This window comes from Ruditapes philippinarum, unplaced genomic scaffold (assembly GCF_026571515.1).
Source record: "Ruditapes philippinarum isolate M1 unplaced genomic scaffold, ASM2657151v2 ctg4005_1_1_1_1, whole genome shotgun sequence".
Lineage (NCBI taxonomy): Eukaryota > Metazoa > Mollusca > Bivalvia > Venerida > Veneridae > Ruditapes > Ruditapes philippinarum.
The window spans coordinates 68,725-87,413 of NW_026860280.1; the positions used below are offsets into that span (position 1 = coordinate 68,725).

The window sequence follows — 18,689 nt, forward strand, 5'->3', positions numbered from 1 at the left end:
TCAGAGGAGTTAAAGATATGATACTTGAATTAATGAAGTGCAGGAATGGTTCCTGATCTAGAGTGGTTAAATATATGGTTCTTTAATTAAATTGACATTATGCCAATCCAAGGGTATAAATGAGTGAACAAGTGAATGTCAAAATAAGTTTTCCTTTTGCCATAATTCCTTTTAATATAAAAAATAATTTTACATTAACAATAAACAACGCATGGATTCAAACGATATTTTCGTAAATATCCATTAAAATAAACTAGTTACGTTCATTTCATAAAAAGGATGAGACAGTCTATTTATATTTAGGCAGATTTAAATTTTATCCTAAACATTTTCGTATATGAACCGTTAGTCAATCACTATCTTTTGAAATATGTAGTCAGTTCAGCATAACTTCACTATGAAACTATGAGCATAATGTCACTTTAATGTAATACAGGAATGGTTCCGAAACTAGATGGGTTAAAAATAGGAATCTTTAATTAATGGGGAAGAGGTAGGGTTGAATAACAGGGGTTACAGTACACATTATGTTGAAATCAGGAAGTTTTAAAATGTAATATAATATGACACTGCTATTCATTACTACAATGAATGATAAAAATTGAGGAAAATTTATGATAGAATTAATAGAAAATGTAAATAAATATCTGTGATATTAACTGCCTGCTTTCAAATCCTGTATTCATATTTTGAATAATGATATTTAATATTGAAATTTTGCATTGCAGAACTGCATAATTTACAGTTAAAAAAAGAAAGAAAAAAAAGAAAGTAAATCTATTTGGTCTCATACGGCTGGTACTAAGGCTTTCATTAAGATTTTAGAAGAAAGTTATTTTAAGAAATGTATTTTTAAGAAATGCATGGAAATTAAACATTTTAGTTCAGTATTTGAAAACACCTTGAATCATATAAGTATAAAAAAAGCAATCGAGCTAAAATAAATCGCTTATTTCTTTGTGTTTTGTTACAGTTTCTTGAAAAAATACTTATTTGCCATACAACTGAGCCATCTTTTGGTTATTGATCATTAGTAAAGTTTAAATGATTAAATATTTTTATATAAGGACAAAATTCCACTTAAAATTGATATTTCCAGTGCCGGCATCACGGAAAGTGTCTGATCTGAGAAGGAGAAGGATGAAATAGGTGCAAAACCGTTCAATCCTACAGCTGCTGGCCTCTTACAGAAATAGTAAGTAACTGATAGTCCTGCCAGTTGTCCAGCAAACTCAATACTCAAGTCTAGGTCAAGATCTCATTTTTGATCATCATGAGATTTCATTCTATTTTGTAGCTTGGTGTTTCTATGAATAAGGGAGATAATCCTACTCACCTTGATTTCTGCATTCATGTCAACATCACATCTTGGTTAATATTATAAATTCCCCTCATTGTTAAACTGCCTGTATTGCATTCAAAACTAATAGGTCACCATTTGGCAACTTAGATAATATTTAAGGACATGATTGGTGACATGTTCGGGATCACAGTGCCTTAAAGGGCGGATATACCCTTATTAAACTTAGAAAACACACGTCCACGCACACACACGCACACACGCACGCATACAGGGACGCACGCCTGAGCACGCACACACACACATATTTGTAATGAAACAATGAAGCAATGCATGATTTTGTTAAATAAACCTGGATATTTGATTGATTTAACCACGGAAATTTGCCAGGCTATACACTGGTGCCACATGTCTGTTGATAACAATTGAAAAAAATTAACCCGTCCTTCATTTCATTAAAGTTGTTTACTTCTTAATCAGATGATACCGGAATTTAAATTTTCATCAACCCGAATTATTCATGTTTCATTTTGATTTTAACCTAGTATAACAATGCCTACGCTTTTGATATAAATTATTTTTCGTACTTTATTCGATAAAGCTTTAAATTTCTGATTTTTTTTTTTCGTATCCTTTTCGAAACCCAGACATAAAAGTTGTTATTTCATGAATTTTGTGATAAATGATAATGACAGAAGAAGAATAAGCTGCGTTATAGAATTAACATCCGGTTGCACTGGAATGGCGCTTAAAATCATCAGTTGTTTGAATGTGATTGATAAAAAAGCAAAGGAATAATATTGAAGAACATGCTTATATACAACATACATGTACTTAAATTTTTTTACCTAATTGATGTTTGCTTACATAACAATGTTTGTGTACCACCTAAAAAAGTCAGTGTATGAGTGGCTAATATTACAGCTCTAAACTTGTGTATGAGTGTCTTATATTACAGCTCTAAACGTGTGGCTCTAACACTACCGGGGATTTTTTTTATAAACAAATAAGGCCGGATGCGTGATATATTTCACAACAATGCCATTGTTATTTCTTCCATTTATAAATTCAAACCGGCAACTTGACTAACATGGCGCCGCAAAATGTTTAATGATGTAATTTCAATGAATCTTTTTTTCCCTTAATTTGATTAAAAACAGGACGACTTTTCAACAACTCCAACAACTTCAAGCGTCTAATCACACACCTACTACTCTTTACAACAGTCCCTCAATTATATATTTATTTGTTGGAGTGTCCGTTATATAAAACATTGATATCCATGTGATGTGATATCTTCCTTGTTCTATTTACATATCAGCCACGACATGTTACAATAAGGAAAAATACTTGAAAAAACATTTTAACGCTTGAAATAAAATAACAATCATAGAAATACTTGTAAGTGTTTAATTACTTTAAGTATGTACGCCCTGAAGGTGTTTTCTTTTGCAAGGAAAATATGTGAATGGTCATTTGAATAGATGTAATTAGATTTGTTAAATCATACTTTCTTTGTGAAATTTTCCTCATTGGTACTTATGTTCACGATTAAGCGAATGTTTTGTCAAAAGTCCAAGCTTACCAAAAACAAGTTTATCAGCGCAGTTTGTACTTTATATTTACACAGTAACAATGAGTCATTTCTTCCCATATCATTAAACTGCGGAAAACCGTCATCATTGTGGTGAACAATTTTATTATTTTAGTGCAGTCACGAATTTTTTTTCTTACTGATATGCTCACTGTTTGAAAACTGCTTTGATCTGATTAAAAAAGCGCGCGTCGAAAAATAAAAAATAATAAAAAAATGACGTAACGTTTCTATGATTACGTAATTTGACCACTATATTGGAAAAGTCATGTCACTGCTCATATCTATTTCCTAATTAAAGTATACCATATATACATTTATTCGTGTCGTAGGTATGTTTCAATTGTCACTGTGTTATTGTATGTAATTGTAAAAACACGTTCATAGATCTCTCTAGCGTTTCAATATCATAAATAGTTTAATTACATGTTTGTGGTTACATGTGTAACTTGTATCTTCTGGAAAAATAATATTCACCCTATGCCATGGTAAATTATTGGATTTCTAACACATTTTTTTGGAATCCATTTATTTGTTACAAAGCTAAGAAATTTCAAGTTTTTGCATACGTACATTTTATCTGACGGACCTAGTTGGTTCAATCTAAAGTAATGCATTGTGTGTACACTCTATATATATTTTACTATAAGAATGTTATACAATGTTGAATACAATACAGCTTTTATTTAGGCTCAGGAAATCAAAACAAAGCTACATGGTATAAAGTCGTGATTTGCTATGGATTTTTAGGACTCTGAAAGTTAAAACGGGACTAGATTGCGTATTTTTGTGATTAAACGTGGATGTTTGGACTCTGAAAAGAAAACGAGGCTAGTTGGAGACTCGAGTGAATCGATTTGATCAAATGAATACCCTCTTTACATGCCATTTAACAAAGTACATGCTCCAAAAATATTTACTTCATATCAATTGCAGTTTATTTTAACACTTATTTCTTGAAGTACAAACTGTCTGAATCGTTAAATCGTTTTCATTGTAAAACATCTTACATGCTCAAAATTTATTATTAAAACTCAATTTAGCACATGCTTGGCATTGCTAAACAATTAAAACTATGGATATCTGAGGCATACTGTGCCTTTAAGAATCTACAATTCAATCGTATTGAAGTTTGCACAGTTAAATGTATTGCAACCATTTCTTTAGTTCTGATCGCTTATTGTAAAATCTGTTTGTATTATTTGAAGAAAGCTTATATTATATAAGAATTTTATAGATTGCTTTTTTTTATTTTCTACATCTACACGCCGGCAGTTTAAGCACTCTACTGCTTAGCATACATAAGAAGTAGCATTCAAATCGTTTGGTTAACACAATTTTCTCAAGTTTGGCTGACCTAAAATATGTATAAAACTGTATATAATTATGTAATCGCAAGTTTTCGAAACGAAATTAGAATAAAAAAAATAAATGAAATAATTAGATAAATAAAATAAACAGCCATTTCTGGATTTTTTTTATCTGCGTTTGAAGTTGTTTTCGTGCATGTAAAGTTGGAAATATAAAGGGAAGTAATCAAAATCTAAATAACATTAAGCACTTGCAACAGTAACACGCCATTTATTGTATTATAGCTGAATGTAAGTAAATTGCCACAGGGAAATCTGAAAAGATTTAATTTGCCGCATGTATAAAATTATGCTTTTACTTAGTGGCAGCTCAATTAATGTAAATGATGGCCTATCTGACAAAAGGTGGATGCTTAACTTGAATATACATGTAGGTCAGGCTCTCGCTTTGTTACATGGCCAGCGACTGGCTATAAAAGTGCAGGGAAAACCGTAAGATTCAATAGAACATCCGAGGATTGGGTGAAAAGGTATTGTGTATAAGTATAAAAACTATTTTAGAAACTAACAGTTCACTGTTTTCTGAAAGAAAAAACACACAAAAAACATGAAGTTTTTTGTAAGTCTGTAGGATAATTACAGTGAAAAGGGGGGAGGGTGGTGTGGATGGTAATCCTCTTATAAGTCAATTTGAATAAAAATCTTGTTTGCTACCCCTATATAACGAGATAAATTTTATGTGTCAAGCATGTGTCAAGCATGTCATTCTCCTAGATAAATCACATCTCTATGATGAAAACTTTTTAATTTTAAGGTCCGTTTATGGGTCATTTCTTATAATGTAAGTCTATGTAAAATTAATGCGAGTATCTGACCTGTACATATTTTATCGTAACGTTTAATCTAGCTTTATACATAAAAATAAAACATGCGAATACTTGTACTTAACATTTTCAATCATATGTTAAGGTTACATTTTCAAGACAATTATGAAAAATCAGATACGAGATACTATGTCGTGGCCACGAGTTACTAAGTCGTGGCCACGAGATAGCTTAGTCGTGGCCACGAGTTATTATGTCGTTGCCACGAGTTAATAGGTCGTAGCCACGAGATAGCTAAGTCGTGACCACGAGATACTATGTCGTGGCCACGAGTTACTAAGATAAATAAAACACACAAACACATGTCACCTTTGTGCCACCGTCAAAATCTGCTTTTTAATACTTAAAGTATGAATTTATCTGATAAAAGCTGTTATTGTCTGTATGCACTTTCAAGATAATAACGTTTTGTAGACTTAGAGCCAGTACAGGCAGTACAAATCTTTGTGATTTTACGCGTTTCTTCTTAAACGTGATTATGCAAGAAAATGTGTAAACGTGAATATGTGACAAGAAATTCGCGTGATTTAGGGAGGTAAATCTGCAGCGCACATTAACAAAATACTGATGTAATAAGGGCAGAGGAGTTAGCCCCTTACAAGTTATAAACAGTCGTACAATTCTATTAATTTAGCTATTCATATTTGTTATTTATAGATGATATTTGATAATAAATAGATAAAATAAGAAATGAATGGAAGAATGAAATAATTAACGGATGAAAGAAAGAAAGAAAGAAAGAAAGAAAGGACGGACGGACGGATGGATGAACGAACGGAGATGCCATCATTTTGGGTTAATGTTTGTATTCCTTGCTCTTTATGTAGCACGTTTCCCCATAAACCAGGAAAGTAACAATACAAATCAGTCGGTTTATTGTATTTGCTCTTTTTTAAATAAGATTATATATGTTTCCTCGAACAGACGAACAAACGGACGGACGAAAGGAAGGTACAAATGAAGGAAGGAAGGGACGAAGGACTGGATACCGGACGACAAGAACGGACGAACGTACCAACAAACAAATAAATAAATAAATTTGACTACGAGATACAAAATCAAACGCCATGCAATTTTCTTTTTATAGTATTCATTTTACATCATCCTTCTATTTAAAAAACGCCACTGTTTGTTTCGAACTATGAAAAACGTATAAAACTAATCAAACCCGAAAGCAATGATGAGGATCGATTTGAAAAGCAATGACAGAGTTTCCGAAAATAACATAATATACAAACGTCACATTTTAATGTGTCAGGCATTTCATTCTCTTAGATAAAGCACATTTTTAACGAATAAAAAGGTCGGATTAGGGACCATTTCTCATAATGTAAGTCTATGGGAAAATCAAAAACGTTGGTCAGACCTGGCGTTACAGCAAAGTTACGGAGTGGTTTTGTTCTGGTCGGTAATCATAATCAACAAGGTTAAAGTGCAGGTGTAAAAGTAAAAACTTTACATATTGAAATAATTATTTCGGATTTTTCGTTTCATAGTTTACGCAAAAATTAATAAATTACCGACTTAACCCAAGGAACTGTCTATAAATAACCTCTATAATTCATCGGTAACGTCCAGTTGGTAAAAAGAATTGGGCAGCCTTTTGATATTTTAGATACAGTAGCTCTTTTTATTTTTTATTTAACATTTGTAATTATCAATTATTGTTCAATTACTATACTAGCAGTGTATCTATTAAAATAAAATATATAGCTAATTCAGCTCATTTTTACAGTGAAAAATAATATATAATATCATTATAAAAATAATAATAATAATAATAATAATAATAATAATAATAATAATAATAATAATTATAATTATAATAATAATAATAATAAAACACAACACCCGCACAAAAAATATTATAATAACAAAATAATAATAATAATAATAATAATAATAATTATAATAATAATAATAATAATAATAATAATAATAATAATAATAATAATAATAATAAAACACAACACTCTCCACCAAAAAAAAAGAAAAAAATACAAAAAACGAACAAACAAACACGCACGCACGCGCGCGCGCACACACGCACGCACACGCACCACACACACACGCACACACACACACACACACACCACACACACACACACACACACACACACACACACACACACAACATCACAAAAACAGTACAACCAAAATGAAGAGAAAAAAAGAAGCGAATGTAAAAACCTTGACCTTCTATTAGATTTGGGTTAGACCAATTGATTTTTCATTGCATTAATAGGTACAATACAAACTGATAAAACTGCTTAATGGATTATAATGTAATGCAAACACTGACCGTCATGTTTAAACATGTTGTATAAAATCGAACTTTATGCTATTGATAGGTATTTAATACCTTTAAACTATTACAAATGAATACACCTTTAAATAATTAAATACTGTAACATATACACTGGGTTAACACATTTTATCCAGGATGTAATATCACAGTGCGACGGAATATAATATAAACTGTTAAACTTATTTTTGAAAAATTGGACATTTAATTTCACGGTAAGAATAATTACCATTACATGATATCACATCGTCGGAACCCATAGTACATATTCCGTACATATTACGTTAAATAGCCTGGGTTGCCGAGGATGATGATATCAATACTTTACTAAATTTTAATAATTTGCAATAAACACCAATAATTGTAAGTTTTAACGTTTAAGTATCTTCTGTTTATGAACAATTTTGCTTTGTACATGTACTTTTATCATACTGTTTTATGCTCATGATAATGTTGTTAGATTGTGTAAATTTATCACGTTCAAAATATACAATGAAATATTATAAAACTGAATAGTTCTACATGTATAATACTAGGTCTGTAGAGTTCATTATAATTATAATACGCTTTTCTACAACAAAAAATTGAATTCATTTTACGGAAAAAGAATTGTATAGCTTAAACAACAACCTTTCAAGTAAAATGTGCTAATTTTTTTGAAAGGTCATGTATTCTTATTCGTATAATGCGTGTATTGTAGCGGTTATACATTTATACACCATGCACTGAAATTTAGCCGTCCAATAAAAAGATTAAAGTGCCCACTTAAGTGGTCAGTTTACGTTTTACGGACCGATGAAGTCATCCTGAACATTAATAGAGAATTAATGCACAGTGTTTCGTGCACTAACACATGTACAAGCAGGAGCATGCTTTAAATGGTCCGAGAACATGGTCAAGAGAAACGTTTAGTTAGTGCATGTTTTCTCCCCCGTTAACGCAAACCCGTGCACCGTTGTGCGCATTTTTAGGCAAGAATGTTGTGACGCATTCATGTAAGTTATACATGTAATATCAAAATATATTTTATATCGTTGTTAATTTTATATCAGAGAAGAACGTTGTGAAAAGGCTTCATGATATGCTTCATGTAACTTTGAAAACCTGGTTGATACATTTTGTCCGGCAAAGAATTGAAGTAATTGAAATGACATATTAGTCAATTTTCGCTGTAATTCTAAGTTGAATTAGTAATATTTTTCGAAAGCTTGTTTTAATGGTGATAGACCAATAATTAACAAGGACGTTTTTTTATACAATTTAAAAACATGGATTATTTATTACTTTTTCATAGTAAAATATTAAACTGAACACAATTATGGCAAAATGTCAAGTTATTTTGTTTTTTACCTAGTCAATGACCATTTACAATTAGATTTAAAGGTTTTAAGACATATTTTCATTATAGAATGTATATGGTCTATAGAGGAAACACGTAACGTTTTGATTAAAGTCCAAAAATGTTAAAACATCTATTATTCTGTTGTATTAAATAAACTACTGCTGGCGGCATGGTCGAGTGGTCAACGCTTCGGACTAGTAATCTAAAGTTCGCTAGCCGCATGGGTTCAAACCCAGACAGGGACAAGTCGTTGTCTCCTTGAGCAACAAACTTAACACACATTGCTCAGTACTGGTTGATTCTAAAAAGGTATTTGAAAGTCGGTTTTTCCTACACAATCGAACTAAATAAATTCTGTAGAAACCAAATAAACTACTTAAAAACGACTGTTACAAAACAAGGTTACTTGAAATATGCACGTGGCTTAAAACTCGTTCCTGCAAGTACTCCCTATTATTCAATGTAAAACAATTACGTATAACTATAATATTAACCTGGTGTATACACACATGCAATTGTTTAGAAAAGAAACCGACAGAAAGTCAAACAAGCTTCATTTTTGCTTGATTAATACCTAAAGAAATAAATATTTTGCAAAATGCGAATCAGATTTTTTTCATAGGTTTATGTTTTCATTTCTCTCCTTTTTCATTTTTATCTCGCATTTATAATTCATATATCTTAGTCCAAATGTATATATAGGGTGTTAATAAACTGTTACATTTATTCGTTCATTCAGAGTTCAAAGATGCAGTGCAACGATACTGTCAAATTCAAGAACTCATTGAGTCGGACAAAGTGGGAGCTTTTGGAAATGCTTACGCTTTTAGTACAAAACTTCAACGTGCGAATATTTGACTACATGACCCAAGCTATATCTCTTACAGGCATGACAGGGATCGCGAGTGTAGGAATAATATTTGCTATTCCATATCTGTACAGTAACTATAGTGACAATATTATTTTGTGCTTTCGATTATTTGGATTTTTTATTGTTTTTCAATTAACTGTGAATTGGTTGTGTATAAAATACGTTGATACAAGTTATAAGCCGTCACGTGACGGTATTATTCCGGACGGGATATCCATTGGACAGAAAATATGCCATAATGTTAACAATAACCATAATGACAGCACCATGCGATCCCGAAAAGATGCTACATCACTCAACATGGAAGTTAATGACTCACAAGACAGCCTCATGTTTGTCGCCACTAAAGTACCCAGAACCCACACGGAGCCACCCGAGAGGACCCAATACCCATATTTATCATGCAACTGCCATGGTAACTGCCCGATAACACTTGCCTGATAATTATTTTTGATATCAGGTCAGTAACCTGATATCAAAAATAAGCCACGCCCATTTTAACGGACTTTTTTCAATTGCTTATATTCTCACTTTTTATCAGTATGTGAATTCTTCAATGTAATCTCATACCCTTACAAGTCTTCAATCAAGATGCGATATTTATTTATTTATCATTTCGATTTCGATTTCAATTACGAATAAAATAGATAGCGAAAAGTTTTAGCACCAACTTCATGAAGTGACGTCATAATTTATATTGCAAATGACATCATCAATGTTCACGTCATACTATATTGTACATGTAATCATAACAAACAGGCTAGATGATTTTATTTGAGAACTTGTGAATGTTTACCTATTTCGCCGGATTATTTAATACGTGAACAAATTGTTTCGTTTAAAAAATAAAACGCATGTTTGTGTAGCGTGTGTTTGATTGCCGATTTGACTTTTGTTTGATTGAAATTATTGTGAACTTTTGAATTTGTTAATTCAAGTCAAAAAGTGCAGTAAAGTTTATAAATGTGATTCTAAGGGAATTTTTGGATCGAAGTTTAGATTAAAGATAAGAATTTTATCGTGTTAGGCCTACATTCTGTTGTATCTTTTATCCGAGTCGAAAGAAAAAATGGCCGCCATTTACAAATTCTAAGTTTCAGGGGCGGAGGAATTTGTTTTCAAGAATTATTTCTTTGAACAATAATCCCCTTGTTTTACGAAATTCGCTATTTTAAAGTAGATTATTTTGTTATTTTGACAGTTTTTATGTGTTACATGATAAATAGAAAAACATGCTACTGTCTTTTGATATCAATTTTATCAGGCTCGGCTGATATGGGCAGAAAGGGCTCGGCAAGCCTCGGCCTTTCTAGCCCATATCAGCCTTGCCTGATAAAATTGATATCAAAAGACAGTAGCATGTTATTCTCTATTTCTCGTGGGCCCCGTGTTTACAGTGTAACAGACCCCGCCCTCCAAGATGTCACCATTGTCCAATATGTGACAAGTGTGTAATGAAGCGAGACCACCACTGTTATTTCACCGGGGTGTGTATAGGGGGTAGGAATCTCAGAAATGTTACCGTATTCGTATTTTGGGCTCTCATGGGTGCTTTATTTGCAAGCGTACACTGTCTGCCATTTTATTACTATGATATTCTTCCATACACCAGTTACTTTGACTTGATTTTCCCAATAGCAATAACTCGTACAGTATTCGGATACATTGATAGGATATATGCATGTTGCATAGTGCTTGGATGGCTACTGTTACTATTTTTACTGATTGCCAACACATATCTGAAAATAATAGTTGCCGGTATAAGCACGGGTAAAACTTCCTTTGAAATGGATTGCGACATTTATATTACAGATACAAGGGGCAAAAAAGATAAATTAATGTCAGTGCTTGGACCCCATTGGAAACTTAACTTTTTGTTTCCTCTTCATTTAATTCATATATGAACCAGTGGATGATACTGTAAGGTGGCCAACAATAAAAGCTTGATCTTCAGGTTGGGTGATCATTTGACACATGTTTTCTGTAACATTGAATCGCCGCAAAAGACTGCACTCGAAGGTATTTGTTAACTTATATAATATTATATTTTTTTACGGCTTGTCAAATGCTTAATAAATTAGAAAATATAAACAACCATCACTGTTTTTTTTCTACATCTCTTAAGCATCTGAAAAGTTTACAAAGGGAAATAACCGAAACTTATATAGATTTTTATACCGTAATGGAGTTATCAATTCTAGGTGAATAGTGATCTTACTCTAAATGTTAGTGGGCGTCAGAGGTTCGAGTTTCGACAATGACTTTGGATTATTTCATGTGAGCTAGCTTATTTACGGAACGTCTTTGGTTCTCCTCAGGTACCTATTCGTGCCTAGAATAATGCATAGAAAGGCTCTTGCTCCCACAAGCAATGCTAGAAAATCGCCATGTACTGTGTTGTTGCGACGTAAAACCAGATCTTAAAAAAAATCCACAAATCCGTAGACATGAAACTTATACATATACTTGTACGCACCTTATACATTCTATCTTAACGCCCAAACTAACTCAAAATTAAGTGCTTTTGTTAAGTTGAAATATCCTGCATGTTTTAAAAAATTTTGTTACGTGGTGGTGTTGGAAGTTTTCACTCCGGATCACGACAGTAAGCCACATTGAATTCACCAGCACAGTTCAACCATCGAATCGTTCCTGGGCAGGCTGTCAAGCAGTTTACCAGTACTAGTTGCCTTCACTTTCGCAATGAACTAAAACTTCTGAACATGCCAGAGTAGAGGTACAGCGCGAATGACCGTAGAAAGGATTTCATGATCAATCAAAACGAAAGTGACCTGCGCCGTCTGAGAATCAACCCAGGTCGCATTCCAACACTCTTCCTATTGAGCTAACCGGACGGCTTGAGAATGTTTTTACAACACTTGAGTGAAATTTTATATATGTATTTTAATGCTTCTAAAACACTTTTCAAACATCGAAGAATATTTGAAATATGTACTGCAAATATTTGTCAACATTATAAAATTATGTAATCATTAAAATATATGCATTCATTTCTTATTGAAAAGATTGACTTAGACTTTATAGAAAATAAATGTGTAATTACCTACCTTTATTAAAATGAAAAAGTAAATTCGGAAATATCTTTACAAAAAATGCTTTCTGGAACTTACAATATTGATACATCTTTATTTGAGCATTTTATTTATGATAAGGAAACATAAAAAAGATGTGTAACAGAATCTTTAAGTGATGCGGATAAAGTTTTCCCAGTCGATTATGAAAAATCTGCTAGCGTTACTGATTGAAAATGTTTGTCACATAGACTCACCAAGATATGTATGTTAGCTAACGCAGATATAGTAAACTAAATGAATTACAGTAGAATTGTCATAATTAAAAAGTTATTAAGTTTCAAGCCGTGGTGAAATTTGCCTATTTGACAGTAATTTAGTTTGTAGAATCAGTCTATCAATTTCACGAGCAGTGACCTAAGTGATTAAGGTGTCTGCTTTTCAACCAAGGCATCCTTGGTTCGAGCCTAACTCGATGACGTGCTTGCTTGTTTCCGGTAAAATTATAGTTCAAATTAAAAAATAAATAAATAAATAAAATTGAAAAAAAAAATACAAATAAAATTCTGTTCAATTTCCTGAAAATGGCGTCCTTATGTTGGAGCTTAACAAAGATATGTTAAACCGGAAAACGCCAGATCATTCTAAACGATGCACATTTCGGTGAACCATATGAAATTGTTCCCCTATGAATGATAACGTGACAGTCATTCTAATATGTGACCTGGGATCAGTTTAAAAATTAAGCCTAGCTCTTGTTGATCCGATGTATAGAAGTATACCTCAATGAAGACTTTATTGAATGAGTCACACAAAACATACATCTTCATCACATTGAACTTTATCATATTAATCTCCCTTTCATTGTTGTCATTCTCAAAATATCCTGACACTGGAGTTGCTATTATGTCTCTTTAACTGCTGCTTTTTCAAATACATTGTATAAGTCATTCAAGTGGAGACAACAGTCACATTGCTTTGATCAATAAATTAAGAAATAATTGCTCCATTGAATGACGAGAAAAAACAAGAATATAAATATCAAACATTTATACAAATTTACGACAATTCAACAAACATAATACAATATTATGGCAACAAACTAGCTAAATAATAATAACACTGTCATAAGTCTTTGAAACTACAAAAAAAATTTCTGTCGACAATTTAATACCGTAAATGTCTATTTGCTTTTCCAATCAACAGTTAGATAGATAGATAGATTGTTACAAAGAATGTCTAAGTAATTTAATATACACAATGTACATAAATTTCATAGGTAAACATAATAAATTGTTTCTCAGCGTTTATTATTGGTTTGACGATGATCTGATTCATACTTGCTCGCGTTCATTATATGTATTCTGTTATCATTGTAATCACAATATAAAATAGTTTTACAAACCAGGGGTCACTTGATTTAAATAAACTTATATTGGAATACAACTAGATTCGAACCAGTCTATACAAATAATATTTTGAAAATTGAACTAAATAAAGCTTTTTTATCAAACATTTAAAAATTTATAAAGGGTAAATTTCTTATAAAAGTTTCAACTTTAAAGTTTTATCGAATAAAGTACACACTGTTTCTACGAATGAACAGAATCTTCAAAATTAGCTGATTACCTGTGTTTATAATTTAAAACTTGGATACGAACTTTTAGATATCAAGCAGATATAAAGAAGTCGGACCACTTTTTTGCTAAACAAATTCGAAAAAACACATACATGTATAATACTACGTATAAGTTAATAAACTTCTTGTTCTAAATGACCACTGAATGACGTATCTGATTCTACACGGTTGGAAATACCACTGCTGTAACCACCTAACATCACAACATCTCCAACCTTCAATTTTAAATACACCGACGTTGAAACTCCGTAACTTCCGTAGTCTGCACCGCTCTGTGGATCTGTGTAAGCGAACACTTTACTTGATCCGTTCAGATTAATGAAACATCCAGCAGTGCTGACACTAGATGACCGTTTTTTGACGATGTGTAAAGTAAAGTAGTAGAGCCCGCTAACAGGACACGTGAACTTGCCAGTCGATGTATCAAACCCGTTCCCTTCGTTTGTAATGACAGTTGTAAAAGTCATGGAGTATATTGAAGCACCCATCCTAGGTGTGGTCACTGTGAATGCCACAACTTTCCCTAAAAAACGATAGAGTTGTAAGATTAAAGGTTTAAAATCTGGTAAAAAGATACCTTAAGATAAATGTTTTCTTATAACATAAATTATTTTAAAGCTTCATATTCTATTAATATATAATAATGTAGTTCTAATAGTGTACAAGGCATGTCATTTTTGGTAAATATTGTTGTAGATTCATGTATTCAGTTGATAATTTAAAAGTAATTTTATGCAAATCATTTAATTTGATCATATTACGATGACTTTACCACGTGAATTTTATAATCTGCATGTGACTGAAAATTAATACTAAAGATGGTTCAGGTAGTAATTTCTTCTTAAAAATAAAACGTTTTCTAGGGAAAAATAAGCCAAATCTAATTAAGTGTAATGACATGTTTGAACATTTAGAGAATACGCAGTTTTACTTAATGGAAGAATGTTTTTTTTCCAAGAAACAACTTATGTAGGGTTTCATAATAAGAATATGCGGACACTACAATTTATTCCATATGAAATAATGGAACATTAAGAAAGTCACGATGTAAAATATTACAGTCTTTTGTATTGGTTTTCTACTACAAATATCATACGATATAGACACCGTGATCATAATTATTGATAAATTGTTCATAAAGTTCGCTTTCAGCCACTTAGGTAAACGTTAAACCTCAGGAGGCAGTGTACAGTTTTAGTTGGCAAGTTTCGAATTTGCCATGCCAAATTTACACACGAGAGACAGTTTTGAAATAAAAGTGGATATATTAGCTTCATTATATTGAAAGTTGCTAAATATTAATTTCCCTGGCTAGTACTGTGTATCAGTTATTTAGTCAAATTGATTTTAGTGGTTTAAGCAATACATTTTGAGACTCGAATCGAATATATATTATATGCAGCTACCTCGAAAATAAACTCGTCTATTTCAAAGTATGAAGAAGACTTAAAGTAGTGAAGGAAACAGCTGAAGGACACCCAGTTGTCATGTTATTTTCAGATTGTATGGTGATTGAGAAGGAAAATTCAATGCAGAATATAATACATGCACCGGCCTTAAAGATCCTGTATGTTTTGTGATTAATATTGTAACTGTGTGTATACCACACTTGCAAAAATTATATATGTATATAAGTATGCAAATAGAACAATTTTCAAACATTGAAGAATATGTAAAATGTGTACTGCAAGTATTTGTGCACATTATATTTAATCAATAAATAACTTGCATTCATTCTTATTGGAAAATTTGACTTAGAGTTTATAGAAAATAAATTTCTAATTACCTCCCTTTATTTACATGTTAAATGGGGTAATATTTTTATTAAATAATGCTTATTGGAACTAACAATATTGACAAATCTTAATTTGAGCGTCATATTTATTAAATAAAACCATGAAAAAATTGTGTTACAGGATCTTTAATGTTTCTATAGAATTTCAATGACAGGAAACTTGGCTGCTTTTTGTAATCATATTGTCTCGCAATAAAAACAGATATCAAAAATACTAGAAGTTAAGCATATATTATTGATTATTTGCTGTGAGATACATATTTTTATGTTGAAAATGAAATGCATTTATTTAAGTCGTGTGGATACAAACTTGTATGCGATTGTATTCGAGGTTTAAAACCGTTTAGATTTCGACGCGTTAGTTGTTTGCCGAGAAGCTTTGAAAATTGTTTACTGCCTCCTCGTGTATAACATGCGGAAACATAGTAGTGTGTTAGATATTTACAATTATACCTTTCTTTGGCAATTGATATTACTCATGTACACAAAAAGAAAATGTTTCACAATGTTAGCTCGTACAATAAACACATGCGTTTTATTATATCCAAATTTAAACATTCATCTTCTTCAGAATATTGATGACGTTTTTATATCTTTTTATTTAAGATAAATTTAATATAAAATGATTTATTTCAGCGTTTGCTTTTGTAGGATTTTCAAAGCGAGACCATTTATATTAAGACAATATTACTTCTTAAAAATAACAAGAATAATGTGATATGAATTTCTATAATATTTGAAGCGAAACTGACCTTTCATTCTCTCATCAATCTGTTTATGAACTTTTTCTAGCTCCATCTTAGAATTCGCCACACTTTCGAGCATTTCTGATGTTACAATTTTCTGTCGTTCTATTTCTTCGGCATTTTCTTGTTTGTATTTCTCTAACTCTGCAGCAAACAATTTATCGCGTTCCTCCTTTTCCTTGTTTTCTCGTGCCTTTACTCCGTTAATAAATTCCTCGAATTTCTGAATTTTGTCTTCAAATCTTAACAGTTTCATTAACATTTTCTCGTCGTATTCAAACCTTGAAAAACATTTAGGTTCTCCAGGTTCTCCGTTGATGACGTAAAGAAACAGTACTACGACGGAAAAATATTTCAACAACATATTAATTTGTAACACCCGTGAGCAGATATTTGCATGCACTTAGTTGTTCAAGAGTAATATCCTATCAAGTGACTTAGACTCTTATATTTGTTCGTTATATAGTAACAAGAATCTAACGAGGATAAAATTTCTCCTAAGATTGTGATGTGTTGTTCATGATGTTCAGGAGACATTAAACATATTTCAACGGTGTTGAGAGCAAACATAACTCTTGAAACCTCATAAATTTGTAACCAGTTGCCTCAACTGAGTGGCGGCATAGTGGGGTGATTAATACGTCGGACTAGAAATCTGTTGTTAAGGAGACATTGAAAAGATTTTAACGGCTTTGAGCAAACATCACTCTTTAAACCTCACATATGCGCCATGACCGATTGGTAAACGCCTCGGACTAGATATCTAAAGATTGAAATCTAAGGATTGCTGGCCGCGTGGGTTCAAATCCCGTCACTCATTGCATAGTACTGGTTGGTTCAAGGAACGAATTCAAGTGTTTCAATAAGCTTATAGCTGTCAACACTACTGAAATAAATTGGCATTTACTAACTAACTAACTGCACACATGTTTCTAATGAAACAATGAAGCACTGCATGATTCTGTTTAATAAACCTGTAAAATAAACCTTGTTTGATTACCACAGAAATTAATTTAAGAATTCCTTCCTTCCCTTCTTTATTTTTTTTCTTTTGATCAGATGTTACCGAAAATCAAATGAATATAACTTACCTACTTATTAATGTTTCATTCTTCCTTTTACCTACTTTAACTATGCCTACGTTTTTATATAGATTGTCTTTTACTGTAATTAATACAATAAAGCTTTGAATTTCACGTTTTTGATATTTCTTTTCTTTTTTGAAGGTCAGACATAAGAGTCGGTATTTCATGAATCTTTTGCGTTCATTTAATTTTATTATAAATGATTACGACATGAGGAGAATGAAATGAGTCATAACTATTACATCCGGTTGCACTGAAATGACACTTAAAATCTTCAGCTGTTTGAAAACCATTCATATCCAGTAACTCAGGAAAGTGCAATTATCGTAAAAGTAACGCCGAATCTGTGCAACGCTATTGCCAAAACGAATAACACAGTAAGAATACGAACCAATATATTTTATTCTAAATCAAATTAAAAGAAAATGATCAGCGCATACGGCTTCTACCAAATTATACTTAAAGCAGCATTTCATTTTTTTTAGGAATTTGTTTACTTTCTTGGATCATTCTTGAGAGGGACAACCTGATTACCGTTTTGAAGGTGTCTTTCGTGTTTCGTCAAACAAATATGTACAATTTACACATTTAAAACTTTATTTTTTCATATTCTGTATACTTTACCCCAGAAATCTGTCAAAATACAACTGTCGAATAACAATAGAAGGAAGCTTGTCAAATAAGATTTAGCTACTTTTAATGAGATAACCGCCGTTGCTTCAGTGCTTCATTCACAAATTCGGCGTTGCCTGGTAAAAATGGTCTCAATTACGGTTTATCTGCTAA

General features: G+C 31.8%; 1 protein-coding gene across 1 annotated transcript in view; it reads right to left on the reverse strand.

Moving 5' to 3' along the window:
- The window catches only part of LOC132759516 (uncharacterized), a 60,065-nt gene extending 42,814 nt beyond the window's left edge, over positions 1–17,251 (reverse strand). The window contains exon 1 of the mRNA XM_060751306.1: positions 16,825–17,251. Coding sequence (XP_060607289.1) covers positions 16,825–17,182 — 358 coding nt within the window. The 5' untranslated portion in view covers positions 17,183–17,251. The remainder of the gene's footprint in view (positions 1–16,824) is intronic.
- Positions 17,252–18,689: the final 1,438 nt, after the last annotated feature.